We start from the raw sequence: 24620 nt of genomic DNA, 5'->3' as shown, positions 1-24620 counted from the left end.
GGGCCCGGCTAAACTTAGCATAATTTGTATTCCCGTTTTAAATTTTGTCAAGCATTTTTTCTAATTTAAAAAAAAAAAATTTTAATTTCTTCAAATTTAATTTTTTTAATTTGCTTTTTTACATTTTTGTAAAAAATTATTTTTTCAAACATTTTTTAATATCAAATTCGTAATTCTAAAAAAAAATTTGTGTTTTAATTTCTTTGAAAATTTTGTAAATTTTTTTTCCAATTTTTTCTTTGTCATACCACTGTGCATCCGTTTGGCCATTCTTCCCTTCATTCGCTTTGCCATCTTCCTTTAAGTGTAGATATTGACTTTTTGCGCCTTTTATCATTAAGTGGCGGCTTAGTTTTCGATAGCGCACCATCACACAAATGGATTTGCTAGCTTCCAGAGCTCTAAGGAGGCTCTGTCACGAATCAACCATACGGACGGACGGACGGACAGCCATTTGGTCGGCGTACTAAGTTACTTAGTTTTCGTGGAACTTATAGGTTTTTGATACCTGTTTTGCATACTTAATTTGGTCATCATAACGCACACACACACACAGACACACACACAAACACTCTCCCGCAATGTCTTGACAGACAGACATAGCGGTGAGTAAGGGAAGGAGGAAGAAACATTGCGATATCATAAAAAACCTCAACTAAGTGACGGTGATGAGGACACTCATCATGACTATGGACTGTCATTTGAATGTCTATGGGGCTACTGGGTAATCGAGCGTTTCTATGGACGGCTGTTTTGGGATGGCTTCCCCTTGTAGCTGATGTTGGGGACTTTTTTTTCTCGACTTTTTTGCCCATTCCCATTCCTTGAGAGACACAACAAATTATCAAAATGCACAAAAATAATAATGAAGGCATGAAAGTATCAAAAAAAAAAAACAACAAAAAATGAAAAAAAACACATCAGCCGCATTTGCTAAATAATGTCTTTGGTCTTTTCAATGCCTTCTCCAGACTTGGGGGAGCATTGGGGATCTCCACACTTCAATAAATAGCCACATGGCTATGCAGGGTCTTTTCAATGGCTAGATGGATAGATAGGTAGAATCGGACTCGGACTGACTGACTCCCTGTCTAAGTATGCTAAAATGTTGTCTCGCACAATGTATGAGAGAATTCAGAAGAAGTGCGCTGCTTGGGTGACAAAGTGGATAAGTATGCGACACAGGGCTCGTATATGTTTGGACAAGACATCAAGCCAGCCTGTGGATAGGATATTGTCGAAAGGAATAGTAGTATTGAGGACAACATTACTGAATTTGGCTTAAAGTTTGTTGAGTTAAAAGGCAAAACATGTTTAGCTAGCAACCATCCGGTTCTATTGTTCCTTGTTTGGCATTTGGGAATGAGTTTTGAATATTTAAATTTGTGTTCTTTGATTTTAATAAGTTTAAAGTGGGCATATGGAATTATCTCTATCGAATCAGTGAATCATTACCATGTCAACCTAACCACATTGCTAGGACACTTTTCCGGCATGGAAGGACAAGTTAGTTTGCTGTATTTTCCAGGATTTTTTTATAGGCCATGAAACAATTTGGGGACTAGATTTCAATGTTTACGGGACATCTTTCATTCAGATCAAACGTCTCTATATGGTTCCACATCTGCTTCATAAAATCTTTGTAACTACCACATTTCAACATTTAAAGTTAAGAGTTGCCGTATTGTTCCATTCCATAATCTATGAATAGCGGAGATTTTAGAGTGGCTTCATCATATTATTTTAGGACCATCCAAAGGGACATGGGCTTTACTACCGTTTCTTTCTAAACATCTCTTAATGTGTCTTAGCTTTCGATACAGGGTAAATTAGCGGCCATCGTGTATACTCCACCTAAGATTGTAGAAACTGACTTTTAACGCCCTTCTCCCAGATCGTTGATGATAGAGTAGTGTCATTTGGTAGTCATTCCGTTTCTAACGCCTTAAAATGAAGACCTAAAACACTATAAAGAAGAGATACATTTATGATGACATGACATTTTAAGTCGATCTAGCCATTTTCGTTCATCTATGCGTCCGTCCGTTTGTCTCACTCCCTCTGAACGTCCTTTTGTACGTCAGACTATTTGTCTGCCGATTTTATTTAAATTATTTTTATACCCACCACCATAGAATGGGGGTTTACTAACCTAGTCTTTTCGTTTGTAACACCTAGAAATATTGATCAGTGACCCCATAAAGAATATAAATTCCGGATCGTCTCAACATTCCGATTCGATCAAGCCATTTCCGTCCGTCCGTCTGTCGAAATCACGATAGCGGCCGAAAGCGTAAAGCTAGCCGCTTGAAATTTCAAACAGATACTCAATATGAATGTAGGTCATTGGGGATTGCAATTGGGCCATATTGGTTCACATTTAGATATAGCTCCCATATAAACCGATCTTCCGATTTGACTTTTTGAGCCCCTAAAAGCCGCAACTTTCAATCAATTTGGCTAAAATTTTGTGTGTGATGTTCCGTTATGACTTCCAACAACTGTGTTAAGTACGGTCCAAATCGGTCAATAACCTGATATAGCTCCTATATAAACCGATCTTCCGATTTGACTTTTTGAGCCCCTACAACCCGCAATTTTTATCCAATTTAGCTACAATTTTGCACATAGTGTTTTGTTATGACTTTCAACAACTGTACCAACCAAATCGGTCTATAACCTGATATATTGGGTTGCCCAAAAAGTAATTGCGGATTTTTTAAAAGAAAGTAAATGCATTTTTAATAAAACTTAGAATGAAATTTAATCAAATATACTTTTTTACACTTTTTTTCTAAAGCAAGCTAAAAGTAACAGCAGATAACTGACAGAAGAAAGAATGCAATTACAGAGTCACAAGCTGTGAAAAAATTTGTCAACGCTGACTATATGGAAAATCCGCAATTACTTTTTGGGCAACCCAATAGCTCCCATATAAACCGATCTCCCGATTTGACTTTTGTCCGATTTGGCTAAAATTTGGCATACGGAGTTCTGTTATGACTTTTGACAACTGTGCCAAATTAAGTCCAAATTAGTCTATAACCTGATATAGCTCCCATATAAATCGGTCTCTCGATTATCCTTGTTTTGAATAAGCTCAGTTTTCGCACAGTTTGTAAGCCCATACTCTGAAACGCAGTACGAAACAATTCTTAAGTATTATGCCCTCCATGTTAGAATTGGGTATACTAATTTCGTCATTCCGTTTATAACACCTCGAAACATTCGTCTAAGACCCCATAAAGGGGTCTTAATCGTCATGACATTTTAAGTCGATCAAGCCATGTCCGTCCGTCTGTCTGTCGAAAGCACGCTAATTTTCGAAGGAGTAAAGCTATGCGCTTGAAATTTCGCACAAAAACTTCTTATAAGTGTAGGTCAGGTGGGATTGTAAATGAACCATGTCGGTCCATGTTTTGATAAAGCTGCCATATAAACCGATCTTGCATTTGGATTTCTTAAGCTTCTAGGGGGTGCAATTTTTATCCGATGTGGCTGAAATTTTGCATGAAGCGTTTAAGTATGACATCCAGCAACTGTGCTAAGTATAGGCTAAATTAGTCCATATCCTGATATAGCTGCCATATAAACCAATCTTCCGATTAGTCTTCTTGATCCTCTAGAGGGCGCAATTGTTATACAATTTGGTTGAAATTTTGCATATGTCGTTTTGGTATGACTTCCAGCAACTCTGTCCGGTATGATTTAAATCTTTCTATAACCTGATATAGCCGCCATATAAACCGATCTCCCGATAAGACTTCTTGAGCTTCTAGACGGCGCCATTCTTATCCAATTGGGTTGAAATTTTTCATATGTCGTTTACTTCATTTTATTTTACTCTCCTCCTAACAATTCCAATATTTATTTGGCAGCATAAATTTGATGGCAAATGACAGACTTTTGTGCAGGCAGCTTGCTGGTCTAAAATTGCGAATAGTGTCTGCTATTTTCAACATAGAACCTGCTAGAAGGAGTGTGATTTGAATTAATTTTTGCAAGTGATTTTTTTAAGACTTTCAACATCCGTGCCAACTATGGTTCGATTCGGTTCATAACTTGATATAGTTCCCATATAAACCAACCCCCCATTTCAATTATTTAGCCTCAAGAGGGCGCTATTATTATTTGATTGGAATTAAGATTTGCCCTTAGTGCTGCTATTATTTTCAACATCCTTGCTGAATAGGGTCCAATTGGTTTTTAACCTAAAATCACAACCGATCTACCGATTTCTATTCTTGAGCCGCTAGAGGGCGCAATTATTAACCAATTTGACTGAATTGCATGGAGTGTTTTGCTTTGACCTTCAACAATTGTGCCAATCATGGTCTAAATCGGTTCACAAACGGTGATATAGCTCCCATATAAACCGATCTGGGATCTTGACTTATTAAGCCACTAGATGGCGCAATTGTTAACCAATTTGACTGAATTGCATGGAGTGTTTTGCTTTGACCTTCAAAAATTGTGCCTAGCATGGTCTAAATCGGTTCACAAACGGTGATATAGCTCCCATATAAAACGATCACCCGATTAAATTTCTTGAGCTTCTAGAGGGAGCAATTCTTATCTGATTAGAATGACATTTTGCAAAACAACTTCTTGTATGACCTGATGATCAACATACCTGCCAAATATGGTCTGAATTGGTTCATAACCTGATATCGCAACCATAAAAACCGATGTCCCAATTTCTATTCTTGAGCCGCTAGAGGGCGCAATTATTATTCGATTTGGATGAAATTTTGCGCATGTTGTTTTGTAATGTCTTTCAATATTCACGTCAATAATGGTCCAAACCATCGTTTAAGCTGATATAGCTTCCATATAAAGGTATATGACTTATTGAGATGTTAAAGGGTGGAATTGTTAACCGATTTGTCTGATATTTGGCACATGGTGCTTTGCTGTAATTTGGGAGTGATATCAATAACTTGATATAGGTCGATATATAACAAAGTCTCACAAGTTATCTTCTTGAACCCCTAGAGGGCACTGTTTTTATTCGATTTTGCAGAAAATTTGTAACATACTACAATAAAATAATGACTTCCAATATCCATGCCAAAATTGGTCAACTTTGGCTTATAACCACATATAGCTTCCATATAAACCAATCATCCGATTTGAATTCTTAAGCCTAGTTGACTTCTTGAACCCCTAGAGGGCACTGCTTTTATCCGATTTTGCAGGAAGTTATTAACATACTACAATACAATTGGTCAACATTGGCTTATAACCTGATATCATCATCATGATCATCATGATATCATCCGATTTTACCTCTTACCTCTTTTACCCGCTAGAGGGCGCATTTATTTTTTGATTTGGATTTTTACGCGTTTTGCTTTAACTTTAAAAATTGGGTTTTTTGTTTTTCTATTTGTCATAGAAATAGAGAATATAGGGTCTGCATTCGGACAATATCTGATTGTGATAACATTTTTACTTTCGAAATGTGTTTTTTATCATTTGAGATTAAAATCCCATAAAATCCATTTCTTAATTATATTCTAATCACTTTACACTTCAAAGATCCCCTTTGCGAAATAGAAAATAAATTACGAAATAATCAAAACCGACTTCCTTTAATTTATTTGCCGCTTTTCTTTGATGGACAACATGTTGAGTATTTCCTTCCATTCGTCATGATTATCGCGAGTTGCAAAAAAAACCTCTCGACATGCATAAATTCGTCAAAACATTTTTTTTTTTGAGAAATGTTTAAAATTTATTTCCACACACGTTGTGCTATTGGGGCTCACATTATTTTGCATGATAAATACGATATGCGAGTGTAAGATATGATGGGATATTAAAAACGCCTTTTAGCCATGGTCAATAGCGGCTGTGCGAAGCAATTGGCGCTGCAGTAACAGTTCCAAAAGCCATGGCCATGGCTGAAGCCAAGTATGGGGCAACTAAGCAAACGTTCTTAAGAAGTGGAAATCAAAAAAAAACAGCAACAACTAGCAAAGGAACAAGAAAAGCAGCGACATGTAGAAGAAGAACAACAACGAAAAAGCAATACCAGAAATTACAACAAACTTAAAGTCATAAAAATTGTTATCTTTAGCATTTCCTGAATTTACAAATGCCAAGAGTGTCCGTTGGTCGCATGCTATGCGAATAAAAAAATTAAAAAAAAAACACAAAAACATTGTCAACTTGTAATAAGCCTTGAATGGCAAAATTCATTCTCCAGAGTCCATAGTTGGCTATATAAAAAACTTCTTTTTTTTAAACATCTTTGAAATGGACTTTGCCAAAGAGAAGAGTCTTAAAAATACCTTCGACAATGGCCATATTCATTACCAATCGACTTATTCGATTCAAATCGATTCGATTATTACACACGTCTTCTGGCCATAAATACTTGGTCTTATGCTGCAGAGAGAACAAAACAACAACACTGCAACTAAGCCCAGCTAGAATGCCAAGCAAATTTGGTATGATACGTTTTCTTGCAAGCCAATATCAGCATATCTATCTTCTGAGTGGGGGTGGGTGGCTTGAGGGGGGACTGTTGCTTACAATTTCTTTCTTCTGCTTGGTGTCATTTGGGTGTTGGTCTATCTATTTCTTGAGTAGGTATCATTTGCATTATTCAAGTGGAAGAAGCAAACGTATTGGTCAAAAGTAATTATTGGCAAAACTATGGGACTAACTCGACTTAACTTCTCCAGCTGCCATAGCATAGTCAGCTTAAGACTTTTCTTTGATGTTCTTTGTCCGCATACGACAAGGAGTCATTGAACGTGGTTTAGAAAATAGAGAGGGTGGAAGAGCAAAGTTTAAAAATTTTACAAAAATAGAAATACATTTCAAAATTAAAAAATAAACTCTTAAACTTAAGTTTTGGGCCATCTGGTTGTTTATTGTACCCACCACCTTAGGTTAGGAGGTATATTCATTTAGTCATTCCGTTTGCAACACATCGAAATATCAATTTTCGACCCTACAAAGTATATATATTTCGGATCGTCGTAAAATTCTAAGACGATGTCCTCAACAATGTCCGTGTGTCTGTCCGTCCGTCTGTCGTAATCACTCTAGAGCCTTCAAAAATTGAGATATTGAGCTAAAATTTGACACAGATACGTCTTTTTGATGCACGCTAGTTAAGTTCTTGAACGGGCCAAATCGGACCATATTTGGATATAGCTGCTATGTAGACCGATTTTCCGGTAAAGGGTCTAATGCCCATAAAAATTTTATTTTTCATCCGATTTCGCTGAAATTTGAATAAAGCGAGTAGTTTTAGGCCACCCGATATCTGACCAAAATATGGTCCATATCGGACTATATTTATATATAGCTGCCATATATACCGATCTGTCGATAAAGGGTCTGAAGCCCATAAAAGCTTTATTTTTTAACCAATTTGAAACAGAGGATTATCTTAAGCCTCCTGATAGCTGACCTAAATATGGAACAAATCGGATAATATTTAGGTAAAGCTGCCATATAGACCGATCTCCTGATAAAGGGTCTAAAGTCCATAAAAGCTTTATTTTTTAACCGATTTCGCTGAAATTTGAAACATTGAGTAGTTTTAAGCCTCCTTACATCTGACCTAAATATGGTTCACACCGAACAATATTTAGATATAGCTACCATATAGCCCGATCTCCCGATGGGGGGTCTGAAGCCCATAAAAGCTTTATTTAATACCCGATTTCGCTGAATTTTTAAACAGTGAGTAGTTTAAGGCTTTCCGACAACTGACCCAAATATGGTTCAGATCGGACTATATCTATATATAGCTACTATATAGACCGATCTCCCGATAAAGGCTCTGAAGGCCGTTAAAGCTTTATTTATTACCCGATTTCGCTGAAATTTAAAACAGTAGGTTATTTCAAGCCTCCTGACATTTGAACCAATTATAGTTCAGATCGAACTATATTAAGATACAGCTGCCATATAGACCGATCCCGAGATAATGGGTCTAAAGCCCATAAAAGCTTTATATTTTAACCGATTTCCCTGAAATTTGAAACATTGAGTAGGTTTACGCCTCTTAACATAGGACCCAAATGTGATTCAGATCGGACTATATTTAGATATAGCTGCCATATAGACCGATCTCCCGATTAAGGGTCTGAAGCCTATAAAAGCTTTATCTTTTAACCGATTTCGCTGAAATTTGAAACAGTAAGTAGTCTTATACCTCCTAACACAGGACTCAAATATGGTTCAGATCGGACCATATTTAGATATAGCTGCCTTATAGACGGATCTCCAGATAAAGGGTCTAAAGCCCGTAAATGCTTTTTTCTTAACCGATTTCGTTGAAATTTAAAACAGTGAGTAGTCTTACGCATCCCAGCATAGGACCCAAATATGGTCTAGGTCGGACTATATTCAGATATAGCTGTCATATAGACCGATCTGCCGATAAAGTGTCTGAAGCCCATAAAAGCTCTATTTATTACTCGATTTCGTTGAAACTTAAAACAGTGGGTAGTTTTAGGTCTACCGATGTCCTTCACAAATATGGTCTATATCGGACAATATTTAGATATAGCTTCCATACAGAGCGATCTGCCGATGAAGGGTCTGAAGCCCAAAAGCTTTATATTTTATCCGATTTCGCTGAAATTTGAAATACAAAATTCAACAGTGACTTATATTTATTAGACCACTCACTGTCCGTGCCAAAGTTAGGTGCAAAAGTTATCCAATTTTCACCAGATTGTGGCGAAAGGGGGTTTACATATACACCCGAGTTGGTGGTTATCCAAAGTTCGGCCCGGCCGAACTTAATGCCTTTTTACTTGTTTTTTATTTAATCTTAATTTTTATACCCTACACAATAGAATGGGGGCATACTAATTTTGTCATTCTATTTGTAACACCTCGAAATATGCGTCTAAGACCCCACTAAGTATATTCTTGATAGTCACGACATTTTAAATCGATCTAGCCATGTCCGTCCGTCTGTCTGTCGAAAGCACGGTAACTTTCGAAGGAGTAAAGATAGGGCTAGAAAGAGTAAAGATGGGCTAGAAATTTCGCACAAATACTTTTTATTAGGGTAGGACAGTTGGGATTGTAAATGGGCCAAATCGGTCCATGGTTTGATATATCTGCCATATAAACCGATCTTGGGTCTTGACTACTTGAGCCTCTAGAGGGCGCAATTCTTATTCGATTTGGCTGTAATTTTGCACGTAGTGTTTGGTGTCACTTCCAACCACAGTGGTAAGTACAGTTTAAATCGGATAATAACCTGGTATAGCTGTCATATGGGCCGATCATGGATCTTGACTTACTGAGCCACTAGAGAGCGCAATTCTCATCCGAATTGGCTGAAATTTAGCATTAGGTGTTTTGTTATAATTTCCAACAACTGTACTTAGTATGGCGCAAATCGGTTAATAACCTGGTATAGCTGCCATATAAACCGATCTTGGGTCTTGACTTCTTAAGCCTCTAGACTGGGCAATTCTTATCCGATTTTGCTGAAATTTTATACAACGGCTTCTCCCATGACCTTCAACGTAAGTGTCCAATATGGTCTTAATCGATGTATAGCGTGGTAGAGCTCCCATATAAACCGATCTCCCAAAAAATGCTTTTTGAGCACCTACAAGGCGCAATTCTTATCCGAATGGACTGAAATATAACCCACCGACTTCTACTATGGTCTTCAACATTCAATTCACTTATGGTTCGAATCGGACTATAACTTGATATATCTCCAATAGCATAACAATTCTTATCCATTATTCTTTGTTTGCCTAGAAAGAGATACCGCGCAAAGAACGCGACAAATACTGTCCATGGTGGAGGGTATATAAGATTCAGCCGGGCGAACTTAGCACACTCTTACTTGTTTATTTTTATTATTTTTCAAACCACATTTTTTTGGTCGCTGTGAATTTGTCATTGAGCTTTATAATCTCCTTTCAAATCCCATAACAATTTATTAACATAAGAACCTTCTTATTCCCAAAAATGACTTTTAATTTTGGTAATAATTTTTTCAATCCCCCCTGGAAATGGGATTTTGTTAGACAGGAAATTACATATTTCCAACAAATGTTAATGAATATTCGTTTTTAACGGTTAATCAAAATTAATTAATATTCAATTCGGCATTAACCATGATAATCATACAAACCTCTTTATTAAACGATAATATGAGCAGACACACACAAGAGTACATTCATAAAGAGCCATCATCAACTAGTCTACTAGTGTATATGTATGTGTGACATGTGCATGCATTGCTTGTTGTGGAATATTTGTTCGGAAAAGTAATTTCGAAAAGTTTCTTGTCTTAAAATTGGACACCATTGAATTGGTGTTTATTATAATCTTATTTACATAATACCACCCATTCCAATACACATACCCAAAGACAATTTACTTATGTGTGTATACATGTGTGTGTGTGTGTGTGTTTGCAATGAACACTAAAGTGCTTACCAACGTAACAACAACATATCGGGTATTTAGTAAGCAGCAGCAATGCATTCAAATCTAATGCAAGTATCGTTCGTTGTTTGCATTTCCATGCAATCTTAAGAAACCTGTGGTTCTCTCTGCTCTTATTACTCCCCTTTGAGTGTAATGGGGTCTGGTTGGTAAGCTGATGTTTGTGTCTGTTCTGCTCTGGGGTTTTATGTGCTAGCTTACTCTCTTGCTGCTGTCATTGCCATTATTGCAATAGAGTCCAAGTTTCTTTACAAAGTCTACAAAATTCACATTAGATTATTGGTAAGGTCAGTTTGGCCAATACCCAGCAAAGCTCTTGCAGCTAGATCATAGACCAAGTGCAACAGCAATACCAACAACAACAAGATTTTAAGACGATAAAGACATTGACCATGTTGCTTGCAACATAGACACCGAGACACCGAAGCAACCAACGGCACCACACATGCACGCATAAATTGTCAATGGGGGCCAGATAGCATAAAATGTAGAGAGTTTAAATACACAGGGGAGAAATTTGAGCTATTAAAAAAAAAATTTTGGGAAAAATTTTACAAAAAACAAATTTAGAAAATATTTTTAGAAAAATATCAAAACTGTTTCTATGACAACAACAAAGTTTTTTCTATAAAAAAATTAACGAAGTTTGGCACTTTGTTTTTTAAGTCCAATTTAGGAAATTATCAACAAAAACAAAAAATTTAAAAAAATTCTATGGGAGAAAAAATTTAAAAATGTAGGAAAAAAATATTTTCGGCTATATTTATAAAAAAAAATTTTCGACGAAATTTGTTTGCGGTTGTTTGAAAAAAGAAAGAAATATAATAAATAAATTTGTGATAGGATAGGTTAGGTAAGACCCTATAAAGTATTCATACTCCTGATCAGCGTAAAAATCTAAGACGATCTAGCCTTGTCCGTTCGTCTGTCCGTTTGTCCAACTTTCTGTTGAAATCACGCTACAGTCTTTAAAAATATAAATATTAAGCTAAAACTTTCCAAAAATTATTTTTTTGTCCATAAGCAGGTTAAATTGGAAGATGGGCTATATCGGACTATATCTTGATATAGCCCCCATATTGGCCGATCTCTCGATTTAAGGTCTTGGGCCCATAAAATCCTCAATTATTATCCGATTTTGGTGAAATTTGGGACAGCGAGTTATATTAGGCCAGTCGATATCCTTCTTCAATTTGGTCTAGATCGGTCCAGATTTGTATATAGCTGCCATATAGACCGATGTCTCGATTTAAGGTTTGGGCCCATAAAAAATGCATTTATTGTCCCATTTTGCTGAAATTTTGGACAGTGAGTTGTGTTAGGTCAGTCGACATATTTCTTCAAATTGGACCACATCGGTTCAGATTTGTTTATAGCTGCCATAAAGACCGATTTCTCGATTTAAGGTCTTGGGCCCATAAAAGGCGTATTTACTGTCCGATGTCTCCGAAATTTGGGACAAGGAGTTAAGTAAGGCCCCTCGACATCTTCCTGGAATATGGCCCAGATCTGTCCAGATTTGGATATAGATGCCATATAGACCGATCTCTCGATTTAAGGACTTGGGCCCATAAAAGGCGCATTTATTGTCCGATGTCGCCGAAATTTGGGAGAAGGAGTTAAGTTAGGCCCCTCGACACCTTCCTGGAATATGGCACAGATCGGTTCAGATTTCAATATAGCTGCCATATAGACCGATCTCGCGATTTAAGGTTTTGGGCCTATAAAAGGCGTATTTATTGTCCGATGTCGCCGAAATTTGGGACAAGGAGTTAAGTTAGGCCCCTCGACACCTTCCTGGAATATGGCTCAAATCGGTCCAGATTTGGATATAGCTGCCATATAGACCGATCTCGCGATTTAAGGTCTTGGGCCCATAAAAGGCACATTTATTGTCCGATTTTGCTGAAATTTGGGACAGTGAGTTAAGTTAAGCCCTTAGATATCCCTTTTCAATGTGTCTTAAATCGGCCCAGATTTGGATATAGCTGCCATATAGACCGATTTCGCAATTTAAGGTCTTGGACCCATAAAAGGCGCATTTATTGTCCGATGTCGCCGAAATTTGGGATAAGGAGTTAGGTTAAGTCCTTCCAAATCCTTCTTCAAATTGGACCACATCGGTTCAAATTTGGATATAGCTGCCATATAGACCGATCTCGCGGTTTAAGGTCTTGGGCCCATAAAAGGCACATTTATTGTCCGATTTTGCTGAAATTTGGGACAGTGAGTTAAGTTAAGCCCTTCGATATCCTACTTCAAAGTGGACCAGATCGGTCCAGATGTGGGTATAGCTGCCATATAGATCGATCTCTCGATTTAAGGTCTTGGACCCATAAAAGGCGCATTTATTGTCCGATGTCGCCGAAATTTGGGATAAGGAGTTAGGTTAAGTCCTTCCAAATCCTTCTTCAAATTGGACCACATCGGTTCAAATTTGGATATAGCTTCCATATAGACCGATCTCTCGATTTAAGGTCTTGGGGCCATAAAAGGCGCATTTGTTGTCTGATTTTGCTGAAATTTGGTACAGTGAGTTAAGTTAAGCCCTTCGATATCCCTCTTCAAAGTGTCTTAAATCGGCCCAGATTTGGATATAGCTGCCATATAGACCGATCTCTCGACTTAATGTCTTGGGCCCATAAAAGGCGCATTTATTGTCCGATTTTGCCAAAATTTGGGACAGTGAGTTGTGTTAAGTCCTTCGATATCCCTCTTCAATGTGTCTTAAATCGGCCCAGATTTGGATATAGCTGCCATTTAGACCGATCTCTCGATTTTAAGTTTTGGCCGCATAAAAGGCACATTTATTATCCGATTTCGCTCAAAGTTTGGCCAAAAACCAAAATTTTTTGGATAAAATTTCTTAAGGCATATTAAAAGTCCTGGATAAAAAGTTCTTAAAAAAATAAAGGTTTTGAAAAAAAATTTTTGCAATTTTTTGAAAACTCATTTTCGAAAAAAAATGTTGATAAAAAACATACAGAAATTTTCTAAGTTAAAACGATTAAAAGATTTTGTCGTTTCTTAAAAAAAAACATTGAAGAGATTTAAAATTCTTACGGAATGTACTATAATATTTTTTTTTTATGTGTATCATATTAAACAAAATCAAAACTTGCGAGAGTATTCTATAAAAGCCCAAATTTTTGAAAAAAAAATCTGAGCAAACAAAAAAAAATTCTCATTTTCATGGTCAGATTGATCCGACTCTCTTCCTTTAGGGAGAAATAATGTAAATACATTTTTTTTTTTTGAAATTTTCCAAGTGTACCATTTTCTGCAGTACGCCGATGCCCCTCCAACACACATAGCATCACAAATTGTTTGCCATTGTTATTGGTGTTACACATGAACTTTGTAAACTTTGCAAATTTTCTTGAAAGTTTTGTAACATTTTCCTCGACCAGCTATTCAATGACATGCGAAAGACACAAAAGAGACCTCAAATTTTTGTGCTATTTTCTAGCTATATGGCTTTGTGGACTTTTTCTAAGAACTGCATAGAGGAGCCACTGGACAAAAGATAATGTAGAGCACAAAATTCAAGGATTGGGTGAACAAGCTAGACACAACTTTGGTATCTTGCCTCAGTGTCTTGGCCATACTCTAACGTTAAGCCAACAACAGAAGATATAATTACAAGATATTGGTTTGGGGCCCAATGCTAGAGCAGGTGGTGCAGCAAATGAAGGTGGTGGTACAATTTGCCAAACAAATATGACAAAGACTAGAAACTTATGGCAACCATTGCAACAACCAATGGATAACGATAACGAGGGGCATACATTTCCTTCTCAATAACTTGACATTTTGGCATAGAATGGGTGAATGCAAGTGTGGTTGTGGCTATGACTGCAACACTGTTACAACCTGCAACCTGCAACAATTGGCTAACACAGAATGTTTAGAATGCGGAAAACATGTCATAAATACATAATGCCAGTGTGACGAAAGAGGTACCAACATCGACTGTCACATCAGGGGAGCCTTTGCCCTGGTGTTGTATCGCTTCATAACAACCATTGTCAGTACATTACACTTTTGGCTAATTATATGCATGCATGTAATGACCAAAGTATACTAGGACGGTCTCTTTTCAAAAGGAGTCATAGACAGATGGATGGAAAAACCGACAGACAGACAGACTGACGGATATCGTTAGTAAACACTCTGTGATAGTTGTCATTGCAATTGCAAGAAATTGTTGGGGTGTACATTTGAAGTTGGCTTGACATGCGGCATTTTTCTCAGAATGTTTTTTTTTTTTTATGTGTGACTTAAACATTGGCAAGAAACTCTGGTGAAAGAGGTCTTTTTATAAAGACAATATTTAATTGATTTGAAAGCATTTTAAGGTTTTCTTAAGACAGTTGTTTCAGAAAAAAAGTGTTTTTAAATTTGCTAGCAATTTTTTTAATTGCTTTATAATCTGTTGCAATTATTGAAAATTCCTTAAATAACCGAGTCTTCTTAAAGGGTATTGAAACTAGAATTTAATACCAACAATAAATGAATGTTAAAAGTAAGAGCGTGCTATGTTCGGCCGGGCCGAATCTTATATGCCCTCCACCATGGATCGCATTTGTCGAGTTCTATGCGCGGTATCTCTTTTTAGGCAAACAAAGAATATTAAATAAGAACTGTTATTCTATTGGAGCTATATCAAGTTATAGTCCGATTCGGACCATAAATGAATGCTGAACATTGTAGAAGTCATTGTGTAATATTTCAGTTCATTCGGATAAGAATTGCTCCTTGTAGGGGCTCAAGAAGCAAAATCGGGATATATTGGGTTGCCCAAAAAGTAATTGCGGATTTTTTAAAAGAAAGTAAATGCATTTTTAATTAAATTTAGAATGAAATTTAATCAAATACACTTTTTTACACTTTTTTTCTAAAGCAAGCTAAAAGTAACAGCTGATAACTGACAGAAGAAAGAATGCAATTACAGAGTCACAAGCTGTGAAAAAATTTGTCAACGCCGACTATATGAAAAATCCGCAATTACTTTTTGGGCAAACCAATAGGTTTCTATGGGAGCTGTATCAACCTATTGATCGATTCAGACCATATAAGACACGTAGAAGCCGTTGTACAAAATTTCTGCCAAATCGGATGAGCGGAGGCTCAAGAAGTCAAGATCCCAGATCGGTTTATATGGCAGCCATATCAGGTTATGTACCGATCTGCGCTATACATAGCACAGTTATTGGAAGTCATAACAAAATACTTCATGCAAAATTTCAGCCAAATCGGATGAAAATTGCTCGCTCTATTGGCTCAACACGTCAAGATCCCAGATCGGTTTATATGACAGCTATACCAGAATATGAACCGATTTAAATCATACTTATCACAATTGTTGGAAGTGATACCAAAACATCAGGTGCAAAATTTCAGTCAAATCGGATGAAAATTGCGCGCTCTATTGGCTCAAGAAATCAAGATCGAAGATCGGTTTATATGACAGCCATATCAGGTTATGTACCGATTTCCGCCATACTTAGCACAGTTATTGGAAGTCATAACAAAATACTTCATACAAAATTTCAGTCAAATCGGACGAGAATTGCGCCCTAAATAGGCTCAAGAAGTCAAGACCCAAGATCGGTTTATATAGCAGCTATTTCAAAACATGGACCAAAACACCAAGTGCAAAATTTCAGTCAAATCGGACGAGAATTGGGCCCTCTAGAGGCTCAAGAAGTCAAGATCCAAGATTGGTTTATATGGCAACTCTATCAAAACATGGACCGATATGGCCCATTTACAATCCCAACCAACCTACACTAATAAAAAGTATTTGTGCAAAATTTCAAGCGGCTAGCTTTACTCCTTCAAAAGTTAGCGTGCCTTCGACAGACGAACGGACATGGCTAAATCGACTTAAAATGACATGAATGACGATCAAGAATATATCTTGATGAAGCCCCCATATAGACCGATCCACCGATTTAGGGTCTTAGGCCCATAAATGCCACATTTATTTTCCGATTTTGCTGAAATTTGGGCCAGTGAGTTGTTTTAGGCTCTTCGACATTCTTCTTTAATTTGGTCCAGATCGGACCAGATTTGTATATAGCTGCCATATATACCGATCCGCCGATTTAGGGTCTTAGGCCCATAAACGGCGCATTAATTGTCCGATTTTGTCAACATTTGGGAAAGTAAGTTGTATTGAGCCCTTCGACAATCTTCTTCAATTTGGCTCAGCTCGGTTCAGATTTGGATATAGCTGCCATATAGACCGATCAGCCGATTTAGGGTCTTAGGTCCATAAAAGCCATATTTATTAACCGATTTTGCTGAAATTTGGGTCAGTGTGTTGTGTTACGTCCTTCAACATCCTTTTTCAGTTTGGCCAAGATCGGTTCAGATTTGGATATAGCTACCATATAGACCAATCTCTCAATTTAAGGTTTTGGGACCATAAAAGGCATATTTATTGTCCGATATTGCCAAAATTTTGAACAGTGAATGGCGTTAGGACCTTCGACATCCTTCTTCAATTTGGCCCAGATCGGTCCAGATTTGGATATAGCTGTCATATAGACCGATCTCTCGATTTAAGGTTTTGGGCTTATAAAAGGCGCATTTGTTGTCCAATGTCGCCGAAATTTGCGACATTCAACAACAATTGCCGACATATTTCTGCAATCTGGCATAGATCCATCAAGATTTGCATATAGCTGCCATATAGACCGATCTCTCGATTTAAGGTTTTGGGACCATAAAAGGCGCATTTATTGTCCGATTTTGACGAAATTTGACACAGTGACTTATGTTAGGGTTTTCGACATCCGTGTCGTGTATGGTTCAGATCGGTTTATTTTAGATATAGAAAGACCAATATTTTGTTATACACAATTGAACAATGACTTGTACTTATTATTTAGTATTTGGTCCAAATCGGAACATATTTCGATATAGCTGCTATGGGACATAAGGTATAAATTTTCAACAAATTTTGACGAAAGGTGGTTTACATATATATCCGAGGTGGTGGGTATCCAAAGTTCGACCCGGCCAAACTTAACGCCTTGTTACTTGTTTTTAAGACAATTCAAGGTTTGACATTAAGAAATAATCGGACTCTGTTAGTACAACACTTACGGCCATGTTTACAAATCATAATGTAGATTTTAAATAGGTTTATTGGACATATTTCCTTTATAGAACTGTCAAATAAACCCTTTTTAAGACTTTAAAAAGTTTGTAGGATCAAGGTCGTTATGGAGCTCAATATATTTTGTAATTTAATATTTTTATTATCATTACTTTTATTCATTAATTTTATTTTTGGTTTCTTTATTTACAGTAAAAACTTTCCGCAATCATCAAGGAAGCCAAAGCAAAATATTCACACATGTTTCTCACCTCAGAACGCAATGGAATAGCGTTCACGACGAAAAACATAACGAATCGTAGATCCAAAAGTCAAACGAAAGATTGGCAACGAAAATAACTGCAAAATTAGATAAAATCATCCCGCCTCGAAATCTCCCACACATACACAAAAAAATGCATCGCAAAACAACACCTAGAAGATATCGCATTCTAAACAGCCTTATCACATATTTTGTGATATGTGGTTGCTTGACCGCCAGTATGCCCTCATCCAAGGACTCTATGCTGCTGGCCGATTCCGAGGAAGATGTCTTCAGTAAATTTGAAGATGTAAGCGATGAATTGGATGGTGAGGAGGACATACGAATATCGAAGAGTGAAAATCCCAAATATCCACACTGGAATAAATTGGTGGATGTGGATGGTTCATATCCTGATAACACGGATGTTTTCACTGGGGGCAAGGCCCCTTTGGCGCCAGCCTTTCACCCGGATGAGTCGCTGGGTCATTCTGGTGAAGCTGCCTCCCCCAATGGCAATAGCAGCAGCAGCAGCAGTGGTGTGAATGGTGGTGGTAAAAGTGTCATTGCCGCCGGAACTCTAGACGAAATTTTCACTGGAAAACTGGGAGCCTCCGAGACGGGGGTGACACCAATCTTTCTCAACGAACCAGAAAGCGTTTATGTGGTTAAAAATCGGCCAGCCATACTAAAATGTAAAGCAGCCCATGCCCTGCAGGTTAGTGTGCGTTAGTGCGTGCAATGTGTGTCCTTATCGGGGCCATTATTACATTTATGGTCTTCGTTATTATTTATTTTATTTTGGGACTTTGTTTATTTTGAAAACAAACCCTTCCATGGCTAGATATCCTTTCTTTCCATTTCCTTTCTATCTTGTCTATGCTCAAGCACGTTTTTTCTAATGTTGAATATTTGTGTTTTTTTGCGTTTTCTATTTGATTTTCAATTAAAAATAACGAACAGCTGCATTTCAAATGTAGCGGCAGTTCCCAACCGCCGCCCTCAACACACGACAAGCACGTGGATCCTCACACAGGGGTGCATTTGGAGGAAGTCACTGCGACCATACACCGTGACCTGGTGGATGAATACTTTGGCAAGGGTCCCTTCAAGTGTGAGTGTCATGCCTGGTCCTCAAGGGGTGTTGTCAAAAGTCAGGCGGCCACTGTCAACATCGCATGTAAGTTGCAAATCCAATCAGAAAGGACATTCCCATCCGTGTGTTGCTTATGGCAAAGAATGTGTTAATGAATGAGTGAGAGAGTGAGTGAGACTGGTGTGTGTGTGTGTGAGTGTGTGTGGAGCATATGCATGCCGCCCAGTGTGCGTGTGTAGCTCTAACAGAGTCCTGTAACAATCTTGATGAAATGAAATGAAACGTCATTTGTAATTTCATCATCATTATCATGCTCACAACACCATTATCACCTTCCACCCGCCTCTTTGTCTGACTTTCCATTTTTAATTTTTTCGCTTTTTTTTTCTTCCTCATTTGTAATTATCCTTTGTAGATATGCGCAAGCAATTTGTCACTTCGCCCACATCGTTGCGCGTGGAGGTGGGCACTCGTGCCGAATTGTATTGTGAGCCACCCAACGGCTTCCCCTTGCCCACCGTCAGTTGGTATAAGAATAATGTGCCCATCACCGAGAATAAGGATATTGGACCAACAGTCTCGGCCACGGGCACACTGACCTTTCGCCAGGTCACTCTCCAGGTAAGTTTTGGCAAAAGCAACATGGGTAGGTAGCGAGACAAATACGATAATTGCTGCAGACACAAAATTTAAAAGCAAGCAAGACAAATTGTGTTAAGTAGGCAATGGTGAGTGACAACACGAGATTTTAGGAGCACTTTGAAAAATGTTATGACAAGGAAATTTGTTAGTTGGCGGATGACAAGGAAAAGGGGGCACTTAAAGAGATACTGCAGAAGGACATACATAATAAAGGACAAAGTTAACTGCTGTAAAGTTTTGAAGAATGATAGCTGGAAGAAGTCAAAAATATAGGTTTAACGATATTTAAATCATCTAAAGTAATAATCAAAACAACACAAAATAAAATAAAATCTTATATGTTACAAGTAAAAGCGTGCTAAGTTCGGCCGGGCTGAACCCTATATACCCTCCACCATGGATCGTATTTGTTGAATTCTTTTCCCGGTATCTCTTCTTAGGCAAAAAAAGGATAAAAGAAAAGATTTGCTCTGCTATTAGAACGATATCAAGATATGGTCCGGTTTGGACCACAATTAAATTTTATGTTGGAGACCTGTGTAAAATGTCAGCCAAATCGAATAAGAATTGAGCCCTTTGAGGGCTCAAGAAGTAAAATAGAGAGATCGATTTATATAGGAGCTGTATCGGGCTATAGACCGAATCAAACCATAATAAACACGTATGTTGATGGAGAATATCCGTCGTACAAAATTTCAGGCAAATCGGATAATAATTGCGACACCTTGAGGCTTAAGAAGTCAAGATCCCAGATAGGTTTATATGGCAGCTATATCAGGTTATGAACCGATTTGAGCCATACTTGGTACAGTTGTTGGATATCATAACAAAACACGTCGTGCAAAATTTCAGCCAAATCCGATAAGAATTGCGCCCTGTAGAGGCTCAAGAAGTCAAAACCCAAGATCGGTTTATATGGCAGCTATATCGGGGAATTGACCGATTTGAACTATACTTGGTACAGTTGTTGGATATCATAATGGATTATCATTCAAATCGGATAAGAATTGCGCCCTCTAGAGGCTCAAGAAATCATGACCCAAGATCGGTTTATATAGCAGCTATATCAAAACATGGACCGATATGGCCCATTTATAATCCCAACCGACCTACACTTATAAGAAGTATTGGTGCAAAATTGCAAGCGGCTAGCTTTACTCCTTCGAAAGTTTTCGTGCTTTCGACAGACAGTCGGAAGAACGGACAGACGGACGGACGGACGGACGGACAGACGGACAGACGGACAGACGGACGGACAGACAGACAGACAGTCAGACGAACGGACGGACAGAAGGACGGACAGACGGACAGACGGACGGACAGACGGACGGACGGGCGGACGGACGGTCAGACGGACGGACGGACAGACGAACGGACGGCAATCGGACGGACATGGCTAGATCGACATAAAATGTCACGACGATTAAGAATATATATACCCTATAGGGTCTCACACGAATATTTCGAGTAGTTAGACACAGAATGACGAAATTACTATACCCCTATCCTATGGTGGAGGGTATAAAAATCAAATTGTGTTTGTTTGTCGGTTCGTTAGTTTGTTTGTGGGTTTCTTATAGATTCAAAAAGTGCTGAACCGTTTTATGCGTATGGTGCATAATGATCCCGCAGTGAAAATAGGGTACAACATTTGTTGATATCTGAAGGGGGGACGGACCCTCCCCCTTACCCCAAAATTTCAGAAACGTCAGATCTCGCAGATGGGTGATGCGATTTCAACGAAATTTTGTGTGCTCTCTTATAGTTACCTAAAAACAAAAATTTTGTATCCAAATTTCGGATGGGGTATCTAGGGGGGCCACCCCACTCCCAAAACATACCAAATAAATTTTTACACCAATCACGACAATATGGGACTCAAATGAAAGATATTTAAGAGTAGAAAACGTATCTGATATCCAATTGTCGGACCAAATATTTGGGGGACCACCCCAACCCCCAAAACACCCCTAAATCGGACATATTTACCGACCATGGCAATATGGGACTCAAATGGTAGGTATTTGCGAGTAGAATACGAATTTGATATCCAAATGTGAAACAAAGTTTCTGGGAGTCCACCCCTTCCCCAAAACGCCCACCAAACTGGACCTATTTACTGGCTATGGCAATATGAGGCTTAAATCAAAGATATTTGAAAATGATATCCAAATGTGGGACCAAGTGCTTGGAGAGCCGCATCTCCAAAAAAAAAAAAAACACCAAAGAACACAAATTGACGACTATAGCAATATGTCTCAAATGACAAGTCTTTGGGAATAAAGCACGAATCTGATATCAATATTGCGGCAAAAAGTGTCTGTGGGGCCACCCCACCCCACCCCCATAAAACCCACTTAAATATGACGTATTTTCTGACCATTGCAATAGGGGGCTCATCATATTTTCAGGATATGATCATATTTTCATATTTTCAGGCCCAAGTAACTGAGTGGCCGCCTCGTCCCCAAAAACACCCCCAAACCGTACATCTTTTCCGACTATGGAAATGTGGGGCTCAAATGAAAGCTATTGGGGAGTAGACCACGAATGTGATATCAACATTCGGGACCAACTGTCTAAGAGCCGTCCCACCAATATAACAACCCGAAAATAGAACGTATTTGCTCACCAAGACAATTTGGGTCTTAAAGAGGGTGGAGCTCGATATTGATAATTTTTAGGGCCCAAACCGGACATATTTGCTGACTTTTGCAATAAGGGGTTTAAATGAAAGTTAATTTTGATTAGCAAACGTATTTGGTATCCAATTTTGGTGCCAAAACAGCCCTAAATCGAGTATATTTACCGACCATGTCAATGTGGGACCCATTGGAAAGGTATTGGGGGGTAGTGTACGAAATTGATACCCACTTTCGGAACCAATTTTCAGGGGTCTACCGCTTTCCCAAAACACCCCACAAACAGCAATTATTTACTAATCATCGCAATATGGGGCTCAAATAATGGTATATGGGAGTAATAGGAATCTGATGTCCAAATCTGGGACCATGTATTTGGGGCAAAAACACTTATTACCAGCCTATTAACACAAATGATCAGAATCCGAGCAGCAAAAATGTCCACCACCAAATCATTTCCAGAATGTTCTATTTGACATCTTAACGGCTTATATACTTTCAACTTATTTTCAGGATATGGCAAACTACACTTGTGTTGCAGAAAATATTGCTGGCAAACGTAACTCTGATTCTGCGGTGCTCATTGTTTATGGTATGTTAGAAAAATGTAAACAGTTTATTCTATAAAATTAAAAAAAAAAAAATTGTACTCTAAGTAAAAAATTAATTTTTTTCTGTAAAAAATTAAAATAAAGATTTTGTTTTTGAAAAATTTTTTAAAAAAATTTTTCATGTAATTTAATTTTTTTTAAATTATTTAATTTGTTTCCTCTATAAAATTTTAAAATTTTCCTCCAAAATCTATTTTGGTTTTTTTTTAATTTATTTCAGTCAATGGTGGCTGGAATGCCTGGAGTTCTTGGCGTGAATGCAAATGTCCTGGCAAACCAGCTCAGGGTCGCAAACGTGCACGTATGTGTAATAACCCCATACCCATGAATGGTGGAGCGGAATGCACGGGTCCTCAAGTACAAAAATCCGTTGATTGTATCCCATGCCCAGATGAGACACAAATTGTCAATACCGAAGGTTTTGATATGGCACCAGCTGTCAAAAGAAGTGAGTACAAAAGAATTTTAGGTAATAAAGTACAAATAATCCAGTGAGGCACAAGGACATTTCTAAACCAGTAAGGAAGGGCAAAAGTCGGGCGATGCCGACTGTATAATAACCTACACCTACCATATAAGTACAATGTAGGAGCTATATCCAATTATGAACCAATTTGATGGACCTCGGGGGACGTCTTCAGATGTGTTAATAAACAATCCCTATCAAATTTCAAGCAATTATGTTCAAACTGTAATTACTACGGTTGAAAAATTACAACATTATTGCAAATTACCCAAAATCTGACAAACATATATATGGGAGCTATATCTAATTCTGAACCGATTTCGATCAAACTTCTCAGATGCAGTGAGAGTCGTTGAGGAAAGCGTCGTACAAAGTTTTGGAAAGATTGGTCAATAAATGCGCTTGCAGTGGCTCTAGGAGTGAAAATCGGGTGATATATATATATATATATATATATATATGAGAGGTATATCTAAATCTGAAACGATTTCCATGAAATTCTCCAGTAATGTCGAGAGTCATAAGAAAATCCCTCCTGCCAAATTGCGAGAGATTCGGTTAACAAATGACCATTTTATTGATTTATTGCTGAAAATCGGACGAACATATATATGGGAGCTGTATCCAAATCTGAACCGATTTCGAGCAAACTTCTCACATACTGTGAGAGTCGTTGAGGAAAGCGATGTACAAAGTTTTGGCTAGATTTGTCAATAAATGCGCTTGCAGTAGCTCTAGGAGTGAAAATCGGGCGATATATATATATATATATATATATATATATATATATATATATATATATATATATATATATATATATATATATATATATATATATATATATATATATATATATATATATATATATGAAAGCTATATCTAAATTTGGACCGATTTCCATGAAATTTACTAGTAATGTCGAGAGTCATAAGAAAATCCTTCCTGCCAAATTTCGAGAGAATTTATTGCATTATTACTGAAAATCGGAAGAACATATATAGGGAGCTATATCCAAATCTGAACCCATATTTTCCAATTTCAATAGGCTTCGTTTCTAGGCCGAAAAACATGCCTGTACCAAATTTGAAGACGATCGGATGAAAATTACAACCTGTACTTTGTACACAAATTAACATGGACAGACAGACGGACGGACAGACAGACATAGCTTAACCGAATCAGAAAGTGATTCTGAGTCGCTCTGTATACTTATCAATGGGTCTATCTCTCTTTCTTTTGGTTGTTACAAACAAATGCACAAAGTTCTAATACCCTGTACCACAGTAGTGGTGTAGGGTGTAAAAAATAAAAAAAAAAACAATCTAAAGCGTGCTAAGTTCG

General features: G+C 37.7%; 1 protein-coding gene across 2 annotated transcripts in view; it reads left to right on the top strand.

The window, feature by feature from the left end:
• LOC106091379 (netrin receptor unc-5) overlaps positions 1 to 24620 on the top strand; it is a 159262-nt gene that overhangs the window by 94477 nt on the left and 40165 nt on the right. For both annotated transcript variants that reach the window (XM_059368926.1, XM_059368925.1), the window contains exons 3-7: positions 17774 to 18540; positions 18786 to 19002; positions 19334 to 19539; positions 22716 to 22794; positions 23034 to 23261. In XM_059368926.1, the coding sequence (XP_059224909.1) occupies positions 17977 to 18540; positions 18786 to 19002; positions 19334 to 19539; positions 22716 to 22794; positions 23034 to 23261 (1294 nt within the window). In that variant the 5' untranslated portion in view covers positions 17774 to 17976. The remainder of the gene's footprint in view (positions 1 to 17773; positions 18541 to 18785; positions 19003 to 19333; positions 19540 to 22715; positions 22795 to 23033; positions 23262 to 24620) is intronic.

Source organism: Stomoxys calcitrans, chromosome 5 (assembly GCF_963082655.1).
Source record: "Stomoxys calcitrans chromosome 5, idStoCalc2.1, whole genome shotgun sequence".
Taxonomy (NCBI): domain Eukaryota; kingdom Metazoa; phylum Arthropoda; class Insecta; order Diptera; family Muscidae; genus Stomoxys; species Stomoxys calcitrans.
Note: the sequence above shows the minus strand (reverse complement) of the source record. Positions and strands in the feature narration are given on the sequence as shown.